Below are 18,875 nucleotides of genomic sequence, written 5' to 3'. Positions count from 1 at the left end.
TAAGTCTTCGTAGTTTCTTCCTTATACCTTATAGCATTCGTTTTCACAATACAGTGGATGGTAGTGGTGAAATATTACACAGTGTCCCTTTAAAATCAAGATACACGTACATGTTTTGTGTTGTTTGACCTCCACATTGTGCACTGGTGTTGCTTTCTGCTCTTCAGGCAATCGTACTGTCAACGTCATGCCTTGCTCTTCTGTGCTTTGAACCAGGAAGACCTGCAAGAGTCAATCAGATTTTACATGATACGAACTTCACTTACGATAACTAGGTGAGGAGACTTTAAGTCTGGGGTGTCAGACTAATTTTCAGGGTTCGTACACCTTTTATATGGCCAAATTCAAGCACTTTTCAAGCATTATCAAGGCTATTTTTTCAATTTTTCCACTATTTTTTGTCGACTTTGACAGCTGAAATAAAGTTGCCATCTTGCTTCTAGCACATACTTCATGCTATTTTGAGATGTACCTATCAATGATTTACGATCCTTTTTAGTGTCAATAGACTGCTATAAACTGACATTAATGCTGCCATTCTGCTTGGAAAGCGCCATATAGATGCAGACCACTTACCATTTAGGTCATACTTGTTTACAAACATGGAAAGGGCTCTATAGGTATTGACTAATAATTGAGTTCAATACGGAAAGGTAAAAAAGAAAGAAAAGTATCGTATGTATAAAAAGCAGGAGACTTTAAGTCAGGGGTGTCAAATTTATTTTCAGGGTTTGTACACCTGTTTCATGGACAAATTCAAGCACTTTTCAAGCACTTTCAAGGCTATTTTGTAATTTTTTTCCCACTATCTTTTTGTCGACTTTGAAGACTGAAATAAATTTTGCTGCTAGCACACACTTTGTGCTATTTTGAGCTGTTCCTAACTGTGATCTATGATCTTTTTGCGTCAATGGGCTGCTTTAAACTGACATGAATTCTGCCATTCTGCTTCAACAATGCATCCACAGCTTGGTTATGTCACACTTTAAGTGTTGGGTAATAACAGAGCTCAATACAAAAGGAAAAAAAAGTGCTGTATTGATATAAACTAGAAACGCGCACTGCCCGCACATTCTCAGCGCACAAGAAAATCAAGCCAGCTCACAAAAATCAGGGCTCAAAATTGCTAATTAAGAAGCGAATTAAGTCAAAGTTACAGTGCATGAAGGTAAAAATACACGGCTTCCCCTGACGCTGTGTTCTAAATGCGGTATTTTGAAGTCAATGTCGAAGTAGAACGAAGTTGAGTAAAGTCAGTAGAGTTTTTCGAGAACCGGCTCTTAAGGGTCCTAAACGGCTCTTCAGGTTGTTTTTGCTTCTTTAATCCCAACATGACCAAACATTATGTAAAATTATGCACAAAATGACTTAAAGGGAGGGGGAATAGAACAAAAAAGAAAAAAACAAAATAAAAAAATTGTGAAAAGCTGAGAAAAACAGAAACAAAAGGAAGAAAAAAAAAGAAGGAAAAATTTAGAAAAAAGCCAGAAAGAATGAAAAGAAAGAAACAAAGGAAAAAAGTAAATCGAGAACAAAAAGAAAAAAGTAACAACTCGGAAAAAATAAACACAAAGAGATTTTTTTAAAGGATTTAAAAAAAAAAGTCGAAAAACACGGAAAAGAAGAAAAAGTTTGTGTTGCATTCAAATAATTTCCAATTATATCAAGTGAATCTTGTTGCCAACATTGAACTTCCACTAAAAAAAATGTCATCAAATACAGTTCTGTATTGCGCAACCGACTAAATAAGCCCCCAAAGATGTTAGTATTATGCAACAAAAGATACCAGGAAAAAAAAGAAATGGAAATCTTGTGAAAGAATTGTTGTAAAAACAAATGACATTTGCAGGCCGTACAACCTTTGCAATAGTACATTAGTCAATTAATTCAAAAGAAAATAAATATTTTGCATTGCCGGAAACTCAGCAAAATGTAACTTGATGTCAAGTTTTGGACATGTTTGATAATGATTTAGTTGCCACACTTAGGATTATGGTTGCTCACTGTTGTTTCAAGCGTTGCTCACCGACTTTGTGTGAACGCTCAGACCCGTGGAAAATCAGAGGGAACATTGGTTCAAACCGATTAATATAGAAACGTAAATGATTTGTTTTTCTGACTTTTATCATTCATGTATAGCAATGAAGAGTTAATATTTGTAATTTTTATTTTATTGTTTTACATTTTGAATATTTTCTGTTGTTGTTCAACTTTAAATATGTTCTGTATGTAAAAAGCTAAAATTGTTTTGTATTTTACGAATATGTTTTGTAGACCTGTGAATGTTTTAAATTATATTTCATGTGTTTTTTAGGGATCACCTGCAAACATAAACTTACTAGTTACTAAAAGAAATTGCTGTAAACTGTTTTATTATTATTGCTAATATATCATTTCAAATAAATAAATTGTGGAGCCGTTTGGGAGCCATAATAGCTGTCTATTTTTAGTAAATTGAGACAAAAGTGCCGCTTTTCTAAATAGAGCTGTCCTCTTGAGTTTGACCAGTAGGAGGCGGTTATGCATCAGATGACAACGCCATAATGACAAGCCACGAGAGCAGGCAAGTCGGCGTCATTTTCACACACTGTCATGTATTCTGTGTCTATAGTCGGACTGCGGAGAAACATGGCAATGGCAACAATTTCAAGCATTTTTAAGCACTTCACCCCAAATTCAAACATTTTCCTGACCTTAAAAACACATTAAAATTCAATCATTTGAAATAATTTCAAGCACCTGTACGAACCCTAGTTTTGTCTCATATATCTTTTATGCTTCTCTCAACATTGGTCTCGCAGGCCCTGATTATCCGGCCCGTTGGCCATATGTTTGACACCCCCGTGTTAAGTTGTCTCTTGGACTTTCTGGAGGCGGTAATAAATAACATATTTGCGACCATCTCACCCCAGTGGCCTCCTTCTCCAGGATGCATGTGATTTGATCTTGGCTGAGTCCTTTAACAAGCCACACAGAACTGCTCCCCACCAGGTGATCAACGAGGCTCAGCGCCGTTGAGGGAGGAACCGGCGGGTCAATATGGGGAGAAGGTGAGCAGGAGGACACGGCCTGGGACGGAGGAAGATGCTCTGCGGTTGTAGAACTCTGCAAGTGAAGTGTAGGAATCGGGGAGAGAGGCGGTGGCAGAGATGCCGGCGGTTGGTTGGCAGGTCTGGAGATCAAATTGGGCGACGGGGGAGTCATCGAGGGAAGGGGTGGTCGAGAAGGGATCTGGGACGACTTTGTGTTTGGAGGAGGCCCCTTGGGTCGGGATAGCCTTGGCGCGGGAGCGGTGGTGGAGGGGTCTTGCACTCCCGTCAGACTGTTGATGTGTCTGCGAAGGACAAGGACAAAGTTAACAATTCCATGCCTCAAATGGGTTGTTTGCATTTTTACAACATCTGACTTTGTTTTTTTCAGTCTCGACAAGGAGTCATTTTCGGTTAAGAGTCTGGGGTGGGCAAACTACAGCTCGTGGGCCACATTCGGCATGTAAGCCTTCTTCATCCAGCCCGCCAAACAAAGATTGTCAAAATATAATGAATATACTGTATACACAATCGTAAATGTAGTACTAGTAATAACAAAAGTTTTTTTGTGTGTGATAACTTTGTCCCTATTGTACTTTTGTGTGTCTGCAACAGAAATATTACAAAAATACAATAAAATAACTACAAAACTAAATATCAAATTTAGTGCTTAACAACAGGGGCCAAACATATCATTTTGTTTTCATGATAAGAAAAAATGCTACAGAAATACTACAAAAATGCAACTACAATGATTTATAAAAGATACTAAAGGAATGCTTCAAAGATACTAGTATGGAAATACGTTCGCAGAAATACTAGAAAAAAACCCAATACGGTAACTTCATAATACAAAACTACTACTACATAATTATCAAACCGAAATACTACAAAAATACAAGAATATATAAGATCCATCTATCCATCTATCTATCTATCTATCTATCTATCTATCTATCTATCTATCTATCTATCTATCTATCTATCTATCTGTCTGTCTGTCTGTCTGTCTGTCTGTCTGTCTGTCTGTCTGTCTGTCTGTCTGTCTGTCTGTCTGTCTGTCTGTCTGTCTGCGTGCCCCGACGGATCACCACCTTATCGTGGTGGGGCACTTTGTGCGTCTCAATGACCCCTAGAGCTATGTCGGCGGGAGTCTCGTACTCCTGGCAGGGTTACCCAAGCCGAACAGGTCGAAGGGTAGAGTCCAGACTAAGAGTGATCCCAAAAGCTGGTGGCGGCACGCTTTGAGGCGGTTTCCCACAGACCTGGATTCCGGCAGCCGCCTGCAGTTGTGGGAAGATGCCGGTCGTCTAGGGTCTCCCTTGCCACTGGATCCATCTTCTCTACAATCAAGATAGTGGCGTTGGGGAAAGCGCACCCCTTACGCCACTTTAAAAACCATCATTGCGCAGGTATCTTCTTTTACCTGAGTCCCCGACCACAAAAGTCTGGCGGCGATGGAGTAACCAGTGACGGGAGCAGGTTTGAATGAGCTGGAAGCTCTTAGCTGGACCTCTGCACGTCAGCGGCACAGGGCAAGGGTCGTTAGCAGCTGGGATTGAGTGGCAGCTGTTTCCGGCAGACCCCTGTGCGTCTGAGCAGCACTATTTAGTGGCCGCACTGCTCACCCCAATTGGGGAAAGGCCTAGAAAAGGTGGCCTAAAGATTGCCCACTCAGCACAGTACCCGGACAGGAAACCGCGCCTGTCGGGACATTCCACTATGCGGTCGAAAAACAATAGCATTTAGAATTGCAGCATGGAACATAAGGACACTCCTGGATACCAGTCTGGACAGACCACAGCGCAGAACAGCACTCATTGCCAACGAGCTGAAGCGATATAATGTGGATGTGGCAGCGCTCAGCGAGACCAGACTCCTTGAGGAAGGCTCACTCAATGAAGAGGGGGAGGGTTATACATTCTTTTGGAAGGGATACCCCATGGGCGGACACCATCTTCACGGAGTTGGTTTTGCAATTAAGAACACTCTACTGCTGAAGCTCACAGAGTCACCAGTGGGTGTCAGTGAAAGACTAATGACTCTTCGCATCCCACTTGCAAAATGCAGACATGTCACATTAGTTAGTGCCTATGCACCAACACTGCCATCGAATGATGAAGAGAAGGATCGCTTCTACCAGGCACTCGATGACATCCTCAGTCACATCCCGAGGAATGACAAAATCATGCTGCTTGGTGATTTCAATGCAAGAGTCGGAAAGAACTTGCAAAACTGGGATGGTGTGATTGGTGCCCATGGCATTGGAAAAGTTAATTCCAATGGCATGAGACTTCTTAGTCTGTGCGCGGAACATAACCTTACCATCACAAACACCATCTTCCAACAAAAGAATAAATATAAGGCATCCTGGATGCATCCCAGGTCCAAACACTGGCATCTGATTGACTACGCGATCGTGAGGAGGGCTGACCTGAAGGACGTGCTCATTACAAGAGCTATGCGTGGGGCAGACTGTTGGACCGACCACCGCATGATTCTGACAAAGGTCAGAATGCATGTCCGGCCCCTAGCACGTCATGGTGGTTCAAAGAGGAAGACACTCAACTGTGCCAAACTCTCCAGTAGCGACACCCTTGACAACTTCCGTTGCTCTCTAGCTGAGAGGCTGGCAAACATTGAGCAGCTGGTCATGTCAGAGGCTGGGATGGATGAGAAGTGGACCTATATATCTACCACCCTCTTTGACACTGCAGCCCAAACCGTTGGTTTTAAAACTAAAAAACACCAGGACTGGTTTGACCAGAATGCCGGAGAGATCTCAACCCTCCTGGACAGAATGCACAAGGCACACAGAGCCACCCTGAACAACCCACAATCTCAATTCCATAAAAAGCTATGGCAAGCCCTTCGTTCCGAGGCCCAGAGAACTCTCAGAAAACTGCAAAATGAGTGGTGGATCTCAAAAGCCAATGAAATCCAGTCTCACGCTGATAGAAGCGATATGCACAGTTTCTATGATGCAGTAAAAACCATCTATGGCCCCAGACACTGCTCACTGGCACCTGTTAGATCTGCTGATGGAACATCTCTAATCAAGGATCAGGCTATGATAGTGGAGCGGTGGGCTGAGCATTTCAACACCCTGCTCAACCAGCCCACCCTAGTGGACCCAACTGTCCTTTCAGAGCTCCCTGAACATCCTACATTGCCAGACCTCGACCTCCCGCCAACTTTCAATGAAATCCTGCATGCAGTCAAAACCCTGAAAAACAATAAATCCCCTGGACCTGACAACATCCCAGCTGAACTTCTCAAGGTAGGAGGCTACCTCTGTACACGGACACTGTTTCAATATATTTCAGAGGTGTGGAGACGAGAGTGTGTCCCGCAACTGTGGAAAGATGCGAACATTGTGACCATCTTTAAGAATAAAGGAGATAAATCCATCTGCTCCAACAGTAGGGGTATCTCTTTGTTGGCCACTGCTGGAAAGGTCCTTGCCAAGGTCATGCTCCGCAGACTCATCTCCAAAATATCGGAACGCGTCATCCCAGAGTCACAATGTGGTTTTCGAAAGGACAGGGGAACAGTCGACATGATCTTTGTGACACGTCAGCTCCAAGAGAAATGCCGGGAGCAGCACAAGGACTTGTTCATCGCCTTTGTCGATCTTTCAAAGGCATTTGACACAGTGAACAGGGACCTACTGTGGCAAGTCCTGAAGAGATTTGGGTGTCCACCCAAGTTTCTCACCATTCTTGCACAGTTCCATTCAGGGATGACGGCCAGAGTGGTAGTTGGAAGACACAGCTCAGAGCCCTTTGGCGTCGAAACTGGAGTGAGGCAAGGCTGTGTGCTGGCTCCAGTTCTCTTCAACATCTTCCTCGTCTGTGTTACAACACTGCTACGTAGAAGGATGGAGGAGCAGGCTGGAGTTACCATCAACTTCAGGGCTGATGGTAACCTGTTTAACATCAGGAGGCTACAGGCAACTACCAAACTGACTTCAGAGACCATCATTGAGCTACAGTATGCTGATGACTGTGCCCTGGTTGCCCATACACCGGAGGCTCTGCAAAACATTCTCTCGGCAGCTGTAACTGCATACACCAGAATGGGACTGACGATCAACACCCAGAAGACAGAGGTACTCTGTCAGTCCAGTGCTGACCTCTTACCAAACCCAATAACCCTCACAGCAGCAGGGCAACACCTGCTCATGGTGCCCACCTTCAAATATCTGGGGAGCATAGTGTCTGACACCTGCTCATTGGATGATGAGATCCAGAGCCGCCTCAAGCAAGCATCAGCATCTTTCGGTCGACTAAGGATAAGGGTCTTTCAAAACAACAACCTTAGACTCCACACCAAAATGCTGGTCTACAGAGCTGTATGTATCACGACATTACTGTATGGATGTGAGGCATGGACTATCTACAGCCGCCATCTGAAGAGCCTCGAGACCTTCCATGTAAGATGTCTTCAGAAGATCCTTGGCATCACATGGAGGGACAGAGTGCCGCACACAGAGGTGTTGGAGAGGGCAGGCAGCTGCAGCATGGAATCCATTATGGCCCAACGCCAACTTAGGTGGCTGGGGCATGTTGTTCGAATGCCCAGCCACAGACTGCCACGCCGTATCCTCTATGGTCAGTTACATCTAGGCCAACGCAGTGCTGGTGGGCAGAAGAAGCGGTTCAAAGACCAAATGAAGAACATCCTGAAGAGATGTCGGATAAACCCCTCCTCACTGGAGGAACTTGCTTCCTGCCGAGACCTCTGGCGCTCCCACTGCTCACATGGAGTGGATTACATGGAGGAACAGCGCATGCAACACCGTGCAGCAAAGCGTGCAAAGAGACATGCTCGCCAGGCCACCCCTGCTCCCCCCAGCACCCCCTTCACATGCTCTGTCTGTAACCGCATCTGTGGATCCAGGATCGGACTCTTCAAACATCAGCAGACTCACAATTAAAAGAAGATGGTCATCATCGTATCGATGGACAACCCCAAGCAAGCAAGCTGTCTGTCTGTCTGTCTGTCTGTCTGTCTGTCTGTCTGTCTGTCTGTCTGTCTGTCTGTCTGTCTGTCTGTCTGTCTGTCTGTCTGTCTGTCTGTCTGTCTGTCTGTCTGTCTGTCTGTCTATCTATCTATCTATCTATCTATCTATCTATCTATCTATCTATCTATCTATCTATCTATCTATCTATCTATCTATCTATCTATCTATCTATCTATCTATCTATCTATCTATCTATCTATCTATCTGTCTGTCTGTCTGTCTGTCTGTCTGTCTGTCTGTCTGTCTGTCTGTCTGTCTGTCTGTCTGTCTAGCTATCTAGCTATCTAGCTATCTAGCTATCTATCTAGCTATCTAGCTATCTAGCAAGCTATCAAGCTATCAAGCTATCTAGCTATCTATCTACCCTTGTCAAGAAGGGTGACCGACAGCAAGACAAACACATATGAAAACAAAGAAAATAAAAAAGGAAAAAGTAGCAAAAAAAAAAAAAAACAACACACACATTTTTGGACCATGGCCAAACCAACCTCATTTGGTCATGCTTTCATCCCTCCATATAAAACGGGACACAAGAAATCGGCCATGTCACTCGGGTCAGGGTGACCCAACACACTCTTCTGTTCAACAGCTGGCCCCGACAGCTTTCACTGGTTTACCCCTCTCGCATCATACAGGTACCCTGCCCATCCCTTAGAACACCGCCAAACATCCCAATACTTTAATACTACAAAGATACTAGTATGAAAATACTTCCACAGAAGTACTAGAAAAATACCACTACAGTAACTTCATAATACAAAAATACTGCTACATAAATATTACAACAGAAATAGGACAAAAGCACAAGTACTTCAATACTACAAAAATACTTCAGATATATTACAAATATTTCACTCAGGCTCCTGTCTGTCCCATCGTTACCTGTATTCTACTCGTCTACTACCACTGACTTTTTCCTTCCTTCGACCATGCTCCGATCTCCCGTCCTGGCCACTCCACCCATGTTTGCCCATCGACCACGCTCCGAATGCCCGTCCCGACTAATCAACTCATTTCCGCCTTCCGACCACGCTCCAATCCTGTGAGCTTCCTGCTCCTCCTGCCCAGCGATGGCCGGATTGCTGGCATTTGCTTTCCCGTACCTGACTTCTCAGCTTCCGCAATAATGTTTGTTGTGAAACCTTACGCGTTTGGGTCTACCATCTGTTCTGGTTCTGACATATAGAGGTTCGGCTTCTGTGCGAGTATATAGGTAATTTGTTACTAGGTAGTTAGAGTCAGAGTCACGTGCAACATTTTGGTGTCAGTAAACTGGCAGAGATCTGAATCACTATTAGTAATATGTAAATGTAACTACTGTTTTTCAGTAAAACACGCAACACAGGTTATGCCATTGCCAAATTATCAATTCAATAAAATACTTTTCCATTTTTGCATAGTTTCAGGATAACTTTCCATCCCATAGCAGTATGATAAACAAAAACTTCCAAACATTCCCATTCTGGTAAAAAAAAAAAAACAGAAAACTGCACTGTTTTTTATTTATGCTAGGAAACATCATCTGACCACATGAGTAACAAATGACTCACTGCTTAGACTTTTCACAAGACACGTGATAGATTTTTCCGTCTCCTTGCACTTATGTGTATTGACAGAATCAAAAGCAAAAGCATTTAAAAAGGCGGAAATGACAAATGCGCACAAGCACGTATAGATCTAAGTGAAAAAAGAAAAATAGCAAACCAAAAAAGTAGAAAAAGAAAAAATCTTATCACTTATCTCGGTATTGTGTACTCTATCAAAAAAAAAAGTAACTCAATTGCTGTTACTACATAGTGTGCTACTTTGTTATTTTATCTACTTATTTTGTGCAAATGATAAATTGTAGTGGTTTCCAACTCCCGAATACACACAATGAAGTTCAGAGTTCGTACGGGTGCTTGAAATCCTTGAAATTGCTTGAATTTTAATGTTGTGTTTTCAAGATCAGGAAGATGCTTGAATTTTGGGTGAAGTGCTTGAATATGCTTCAAATTGTTGCCATTGCTTATGGCGCCAACACGCCTGTTCTCTGTCATTTTGGCGTTGTCTTGTGAAAAGCCCCCTACTGGTTGCACCCAAAGGGGACAACTCTATTTAGAAAGCCGGTTCTTTTGGCACCCAAACAGCTCCTCTGATTTTTTTTTTAATTAAAATGATATATTATCAATAATAATAATATATTATGCAACAAATTATTTAATAATTAGTGTTTCATATATTTTGTAGGGGGGGCTGTGAAAGTACTTGAAATATGAATTGAAATATTCACTGATCTACAAAAAAGAAAAACAAAAAACAATCTTATTTTTATACACACGGCACAGATTTAAAGTTGAACAACAACACAAAATCCCCGAAAAACGATTACAAAAAATAAATAAATTAACTATTCAGTCTATAAAGAAATTATAAAATGCAAAAAAAAAACTGTTTGCAATTCTTTTTTAACCAATTACATGTATGTATATATCTATCTATCTATCTATCTATCTATATATATATATATATATATATATATATATATATATATATATATATATATATATATATATATATATATATATATATATATATATATATATATATATATATAGATAGATAGATAGATACCGTATATGTTACTATGTTACTATGTTATTACCAGGTTAAAAATCATTTGATTTGAAAATCACAACGACGCTGGTGAACTATTTTCAGAACAGGTCTGTGGCCACCTCAGCTGTTCTTAGTGGGCACCCGGGCTGCCCGTGGGCATCATGTTAGAGACCCCTGCCTTGCATTGGTGTAAGAACAGAAATTAAAAAATGTCCTTGCACAGCATATTATACTTGAAACAATTTAGCTAAAAGTCCAATACTCCTCTTGAATCAGGATTTTATTTTGTTATTGATATTATGCTTTGTTAAATACGTTCAAAATATATTTTTGAGAATTTACGTTGACGTCACTGTTGGAGTTTTCAAGAATAACAAAAAGAATACTATTGAGTTTTGTTTGTTAGAAATTGTGGTAGGAATGATCTCTCATATATAATTTGTTATGCTGCCATACTGGATTTGTTGTTGTTGCGTTTAAAAAAAAAAGACATTCTGTATTATTTGGCGCCTACTAGTGGTAAAACGCTTCATTCGTCAAAAACAAGTCAAGTCAAGTCATGTTTATTTGTACAGCCCTTAATCAGAAAGAGTCTCAAAGGGCTGCACAGACCACAGATTATTGCAAACCACAGACTATTATTACACCATCCCCCTGTTTTTCCTCACCCTTGTGTAGGTTTCAGATCAGCGTATGTTATAAAGGTGGTCTGTGCAGCCTTTGAGACTTTTTTTGTGATTAAGAGCTATACAAACAAATATGACCCTACTTGACTTGACTTTTTTTCAGTAACGCGCCGAGCACTGCAGGATTTCCATTAGAAAAAGTTGATGACGCTAGTCAACGTTACAAACCTGATCAATGGAAAGCAGTATCATGGATGTGAAGCAATTCACCTATTCATTAGCAGTGTTGGGTATACTGCTATATTACGTTATAGGGTTATTTTCTTCAATAACGGTTAAATCTAACTTATTACTTTTTCTGCTGTTACTGATGGTCAAATGTTGTGATACTTTGTTTCGTCAGCATGCTGTCTCATGTTAAGGCTACGTCAGAGTGTGCAGACTTCTTGTGCATAAGGGAAATAAGCGGGACATCTTTGTTCAGTCTTTTGGCATATTTATGAACCAACAACACGCGAACGTGAACATGGCTCTCTTTTAACGAACAAGGCAGCCATCTATAAAAACACAAAACATTGTGGTGCGAGCGTAATGACATCACACAATAGAGAAGGTCCTACTTTAAGAGCACTATTAAATTCACAATACTTAACATCTAGCTCGGGGGAAACTAGGGTGGGATTCTTTCTCGATGGTTCCTGCGTCTTTTAACACTAATTGTTACAAAACTGCTGCTCTCTTCTCACTGAGAGAAGTCTTGTCAGCTTTCATAGACAGAGAAAGAGAGTGGGAGGACAGAGACAGGGAGAGAGGGTAGGGAGTGAGAGAGGTTGAGAGATTTACTGTTGACTTTTGTTGTGAACAAAATATTTCAGATGCAGTTGCCTATTTCTACTTGACCAGTTGTCTTAGGTTGTGAGAGTTTGACTAAATATATTTTACACTGCAGTGTTAAATGCAATTATTATCATTGAACAGTTTACTTTTGTTGTGTGAAAATACTTGAAGTACAGTACCATATGTCTACTTGACCAGTTGCCTTAAATTGTGATATTTAGATTTGATTTATTAAACTCAATTTGTATTGTTTACTTCTAATAATGTTTTCATTTTATTGTTATTTTTTTATTTTTGTTGCACTTCAAGTGTAGGACAGAACTGTTACTGGTAAGGTGCAATGAATATTACAAAGTATGTTTGTTCTTTGTTCAACTGACTCAGAACATTTAAAATTCTTTGAAATGCAACTTATTTGTCAAGTAACAGAACTAATTACTTTCCCTGGGAACTAGTTACTTTTAATATAGAGTAACTCAGTTACTAACTCAGTTACTTTTTGGGGAAGTAGTGAGTAACTCTATTCAATTACTGTTTTAAAGTGTCGTGCCCAAGACTGTTAGTGAGTGAGACTGTTTTTCCTGCTGTGGCTCGCAGACTCCAACAATCCCCTCCCCCTGACTGCTTCTTCCTTTCCACTTCTTAAAGACTAAACGAATCGTCTTCCCCAGATGTTTTTCAACCCTTAGGTCAGTTCTCCCAAACTTACCCCGATTCCTGCAGGTCCAGACTGACTTCCATCATAAGCGCTCCAGTTGACTGTTGATTTCTTGGACTGATCCGTCAGCTTCTCTCTTTTTTTTTTCCTCTGTTGCTTTCAGTTTTGACAAAATCCCGCCCTCTCCGTGCTCTACACCCTCCCTGCTTCTTCCTCCTCTTTAGTCGGACAGGACTGAGTAAGGCAAAACCAGTGGAAAATAGATGTATGTGTCAAGTCTGGCCTCAACTTCCTGGGCCGATAGACAGGAAGTGGCTGAGGATTGTGGTCGAGTTTCCTCTGCGCTTTTGGCTTTTCTGTTAACGCTTTACTTTTATTAGTGGCACATATTGTGATATTTTCCCTCCTCTTATTGCGTTCTTTTCTCATTGCATGTGATGATGGTGTATGTTTCTAGTCATACTCAGCAGAACCAAGCTCCTCCTCTGCCTCCTCCCTCTTTTTTAAAGCTTTCCAGATGGGTTCAAACTCAATCTGTGGAATGTCAAACTTCATGTTTCTCTCACTTCAACTCCTCCGACGCACCCTAATCATTTACGTACACATGTCAACTCTTTGACTATAAAAAGCAGAAGTGGGTATTGCATGTTATATTTTCGAGTGATACACAATCTCCAGAATATAAAAACAAACAACAGGGTTCATTGACCTTTTCATGGCTAAAATAAAACGCTTTCAAAGACAATTTTTTTTAAATTTCCAATTTCTACAAAGGAAGAAATCCCAGCGCCAATCAAAAGAACGTTTTTTGTTGTGAACTCTGATGATTAAAATTAAGAGGCTATCTTGCTGCTAACGTATAGTTTGTGTTATTTTGCGCTGTTCGTATCTATATCTTGGATATTTTTATGTCAATGTGCCTCCATAAAGGGCAGCATGGCGTCGCAGTGGTTAGTGTGTGTGCAGCACAGTTCTGAGGTCATGAGATAGAACCTCCTGTGTGGAGTTTGCATGTTCTCCCTGTGCTTGCGTGGGTTTCCTCCGGGCTCTCTGGTTTCCTCCCACATTCCAAAAAACATGTCAGATTAATTGGCTGGTCCAAATTGTCCTTATGTGTGAATGAGCAAGCGAATTGTCGGTCCCTGTGTGCCCTGCGACTGGCTGGCAACCAGTTCAGGGTGTCCCCTGCCCACTGCCCGAAGATATCTGGGATGGGCTCCAGCACCCCCACGACCCTACTGAGGATAAGCGGTGCAGATAATGGATGGACGGATGATGGTGCTTCTATAAATGGACATGAAGTCTGCCAATGTATTTCTACATTACACTTGTTTACAAACAAGGAAAGAGGTCTATAGTGTCATAATTACCAATGTGAATCACCTGGGCCTGCTCCTTTGGCGCCAACTGCCTTGGACTCTGATTGGCTCCCTGTCCCTTTTCATACCTAGTCCTGTCACTCTCCGTTTGTCAGTCCGTCTGCGAACTTCAGTTAACACTAGGCAAGCCTATTTCGACCCTGACTCCCACCTGTTTTTTGCTCCTGTCTGTGCCCCGGCTCCGACCCGTTTTTGATCCTGACCACGTCTACTCTCCCGTCCCGGCTTTTGACCTCTTTTTTTCCTCGACCACGTCTACTCTCTTTCCTGGCTTACGACTCGCTTTCCGACCCCAACCACGTTTTTGCTCTCCTGTCCCGGCTACTGATCCGTTTTTCGGTTCCCGACACCGCCATCGCTCGCCACAGAAGATCCAATTCCGCGTTCAGAGCGACCTGCTTCCCACATCCAGCAATCACCGGATCAAGGGCGCAACCCTTTCTCTTTCTTCCAATAAAACTTTTGAGAAACGCAATGCAAGTGGGTCCTGTCTCCGTTCTGGTCCTGACATATAGGGGTCTATAAATGATATCAAAACAGAAGACAAAAAAAGAACGAAAGTATTATATGTATTGTAATAGAAAAATTAGCCAAATTTGAACTCATTTTAATGATATCAATTGGTCGTAAGCAGACTACGTTTAATCTTTCAATCGACTGCTAATCATTTGCTTTTTATTTGACTCATTTTAATATATATTTTTTGCGGGATTTTCAGAGGAGGTCTGAATTGGTGAAAATAGAATTGTAACTAGTTATTAGTTGGGGCATTTTCTAATTCATTCATGTCAAGTCATGTTTATTTGTAAAGCCCTTAATCACAAGGAGTCTTAAAGGGCTGCACAGACCACAGTTTATTGCAAACCACAGACTATTATTAATTATTACACCATCCCCTGATCTAAAACCTGCATGAGGGCAAGGAAAAACTCAAAAACCTCAACATGAGGGAGATGAAGAAACCTTGAGAAGGGACCGCACAGGTGATCCCCTTTCAGTGTGACCAGGCTGCAACGGATGTTCCAATAACAAATAATACACAGATATTGTCAACATAAAATATAGGTTATTTATATGCTATAGAATAGAAGTGTGATCTAAGCCTAGATTTAAACATTTCGACTGAGGTTGCAGATCGAATCTCACTGGGAAGAGCATTCCACAGCACCGGGGCTCGAATGGAGAACGCTCTCGAACCTGCGGACCTCTTCTTGGCTCTTGGGCTCACTAGTAGACCAGCATTTTTAGAGCGAAGGCTCTCGACCGGAACATAGGGGGAAATTAAATCTGAAAGATATGAGGGAGCAAGTCCATGGATGATTTTGTATACTACCAACAGAACCTTAAAATCACATCTTAAGCTAACAGGGAGCCAATGCTGGTTAGCTAAAAACGGGGTAATGTGATTAAACTTTCCCTTCTTAGTTAATAGCCTCGCTGCTGCATTTTGTACCAGTTGAAGGCTCCTGATTTTGGACTTCGGGAGACCGGAGAGTAGTGCATTACAGTAACCGAGACAGGAGGTAACAAACGCATGAATTATAATCTCCGCATCCGACTGAGACAGCATGGAAAAAAAGCTGTTCTAGTAATATTCTTAACGTGTGTTTGAAAGGACCGATTGGGGTCAAATATGACACCTAAATTTTTGACTGAGTCACTCTGGGTGATATTACATTTATAGCACCAAGAGTAAATATTTTTATGTTTAATTTTATTGTTTTGCATTTTTAAGCAATTTAGTGTCTTTGTTCAACCCTATTAAGTATCAGGAGACCAGAACAGATCAGGAAACCCCAGAGCATTCGTTTCAGTGCTTTTTTTAAGGAAGCGTTCAGGGCTTGCGGGAGACGTGATGGCCGTCAGATGTCAGCAGCGGAGCCGGAGAGATAGCTTCGGATCAAGTGGCCAATCGAAGTGCGGAAGTCGGGCAGGTCAAGTTTACCGGGGCTGGAGAGGAGATCGAAGTGTGGGACGGAAACAGGTCGGATCGGAGGCAGGCAGAAACAGGTAAGCAGAGCTCTTTGACGAACAGGAAATCAGGAGAGACACACAGAGTTACCAAAGTACACTCTGACGAGGAGGTCTGGGCGCAGCGTGCTTAAGAGCGAAGTGCCAGCCAATCAGAAGGCACCCACATGATTGCTTCAGGTGATCAGAGTTAGTAATCATGACATTAAGTCTGTTTTGTGTGTGTAAATTTGTTTTGTATTTTACAATTGTTTTTGTAATCTGTGAATATTTTAAACTATATTTCACGTTTTTCAGGGATCCCCTAAAAAAAGGATGAATTACTAATTACTAAATAGTGTGGTGCGTAATGTTTTATTATTATCGATGATATTTTATGAAAGAAACAAAAAAATCTGATGAACCATTTCTCAGTGAGCTGAGCCAAAAGACTCGGTTTTCTAAATGGAGCTGTCCTCTTAGGTGCAAACAGTAGGAGCCAGTGATGCTTCACATGAAAATACCATAATGACAATCCACCAGAGCAGGTGTGCCGGCATCATTTTCCCGCACTTTTACATTTTTTTCCTTCATTTATTGTGTAGTCTATACTGCAAAGAAACATGGCAATAGCAACAATTTCAAGCTTTTTTCCAGCACTTCACTCAAAATTCAAGCATTTTCCTGACCTTGAAAACACAAAATTAAAATTAAAAGATTTTAGACAACCGTACAAAAAAAAATTAACATTTTGTTGTTTAAAACCCAAAATGCCAAACATTTACCAAAGTGGAAATTGGTTTATTCATGCACAAAGACTTTGGTCTTGCTTCAGGAAAAAGCAGCAGTAGTAGATTAAAATACTTGTCTGGAGTTAAGATTTCTGGTGGTTGTTAAAGCTTAAAAAATAACTGTAGATTTTTAAAATTGTGGACGTTTTTAAAGGGACAGTGTGTCCCTTTTACCACTAAATTTCACTGTATCGTGTAGTGCATGAATATGAAACATACGGCCCGTGGGACAGATCCAGTCCGCTGTATGATTTAATCCGCCCTAAATTTCTGAGAATGTAAAAAAAAGCGAGTCGTTTCTATAAATAGTTATCATATTTTAAATAATGCAAACCAATTTTTTGTGCTATTTCTATCGTCATCATGTTATAGCATAGCTTTAGTATTACTGTATTTTTATTTTTTTAGTATTTTTTATAGTATTACTTGAGTTGTATTTTGTAGTATTTCCATTAGAGAATCTTTTTCGTATATCTGTAGTATGTTTGTAGTATTAATTGCGTTGCATTTTTGTTGTATTTTTGTTGTATTTCCACAGTCAGATTTTTGTAGTATTTCTGAAGTATATTTCTTGCATTACTGTTCTAATTTTGTTTTAATTTTACAGTAGTAGTTTTGCAGTATTTTGTAGTTTCTGTAGTTGTATTTTGTAATATATCTGTCGTAATATTTCTGTATAAGTATTTCTTTTAGTATTTCTGTTGTAATATTTATGTGCAGTCTTTTTGTATTTAGTGTTAATGTAGTGGTATTTTTGTCATATTTTTTGAAGTATTTCCGTTGTAGTATGTTTTTAGTATTTTGTTATTTTTTGATATTGCTGTGGTTGTATTTTTGTAGTATTTCCGGTGTAATATTTCTGTAAAAGTTCTTTTGTATCATAGATTACCGCAGAAGTGTTTTTGTGTTATTTGTATAGTATTTTTTTCTAATCAGAACGAAGACAAAAACATTTGTTAGACCTTGTTTTAAAGCCCTACATTTGATTTTCAATTCTGTCGTAATTTTGTAGTATTTTCTTTGCAGATAAACAAAAGAACAATGGGGACTAAGTTAGCACCAAAAAGTTTTTTATTACAAGAACTATATTTACTAATATCTATATCTCCATTATATTTTGACCATTTTTGTTTGGCGAGCCGTTTGCCCACCCTTGATTTGAACCTAAAATCACCCCTGGTTTGCACATTAATATTACAGCTTCCAAGGTAACAATGAAACAAAAACAAACTAAACCGATATACGCACAACAACAACAAAATAAACTGAGACAACAGAAATAAAAAAAGTACCTCGACATACCCAAAAAGAGCAAATAACATAAATAAACCTGCTGCGGTGGGTAGCTCCTCATGTGTGGGGCAACTAAACGCAGGGGTCTGCAATCTCCTTCAAGATGAAAGCTACTTTTTGTAACTAATTTAGCTCAAAGGGCACCCACTTTGATATGTATTTCTAGAATAACACTTTACCGTGTTATTACATTTTTTTCCCATAATTTGGCCTGGGGTACAATTTATATATGTTTTTCCTTCTTAACTATGCATTTTTTAGTTTGTGCGATTTATAATTCGGCTATTTATAATCTGTAAAATATGGTATGTTGTAATGATGTTATTGCCAGATTAATTTTGGGAAAAAGGGTTAAATAGAGTCAGTCACTAGAAAAAATATTTTATTTGAACATCACAATGACCAGAAGGCAGAAGGCACCACATTGAAGACTCCTAACCTACCTAAATTAAATCTGGGCATTGTAGCTATCTAGCAAGCACTAGTGCTAGTCGGTGTTTCATACCTGTCAAGCTCCAGGGCTCCATGCCCTTACAAAATGTTGTCTTTTCCCTTACAAAATACATAATAATCTTACACCATATTTTTTTTTCAAATGTGTTTATTTATGTTGTTTAACATATTATATTGTACATGTGTTTCGTTATATCATATAAATTGTTTATCAACATTGTGTTGTAAGATACTT

At 40.4% G+C, this 18,875-nt stretch overlaps 1 protein-coding gene across 2 annotated transcripts in view; it reads right to left on the bottom strand.

The window, feature by feature from the left end:
- rin3 (Ras and Rab interactor 3) overlaps positions 1-12,993 on the bottom strand; it is a 35,983-nt gene extending 22,990 nt beyond the window's left edge. Inside the window, exons 1-3 of one of the 2 annotated variants that reach the window (XM_088354483.1) lie at positions 12,826-12,993; positions 2,908-3,334; positions 111-222 (exon numbers count right to left, since the gene is read on the bottom strand). In XM_088354483.1, the coding sequence (XP_088210609.1) occupies positions 111-222; positions 2,908-3,334; positions 12,826-12,860 (574 nt within the window). In that variant the 5' untranslated portion in view covers positions 12,861-12,993. Of the gene's footprint in view, positions 1-110; positions 223-2,907; positions 3,335-12,825 lie in introns of those variants that run through there. The other variant, XM_088354484.1, reaches the window with a different exon arrangement.
- Between the last annotated feature and the right edge of the window lie 5,882 nt (positions 12,994-18,875).

Source organism: Urocampus carinirostris, chromosome 15 (assembly GCF_059441175.1).
Source record: "Urocampus carinirostris isolate Australia breed hairy pipefish chromosome 15, RoL_Ucar_1.0, whole genome shotgun sequence".
Taxonomy (NCBI): Eukaryota; Metazoa; Chordata; class Actinopteri; order Syngnathiformes; family Syngnathidae; genus Urocampus; species Urocampus carinirostris.
This window is presented reverse-complemented; position numbering and strand designations above follow the sequence as displayed.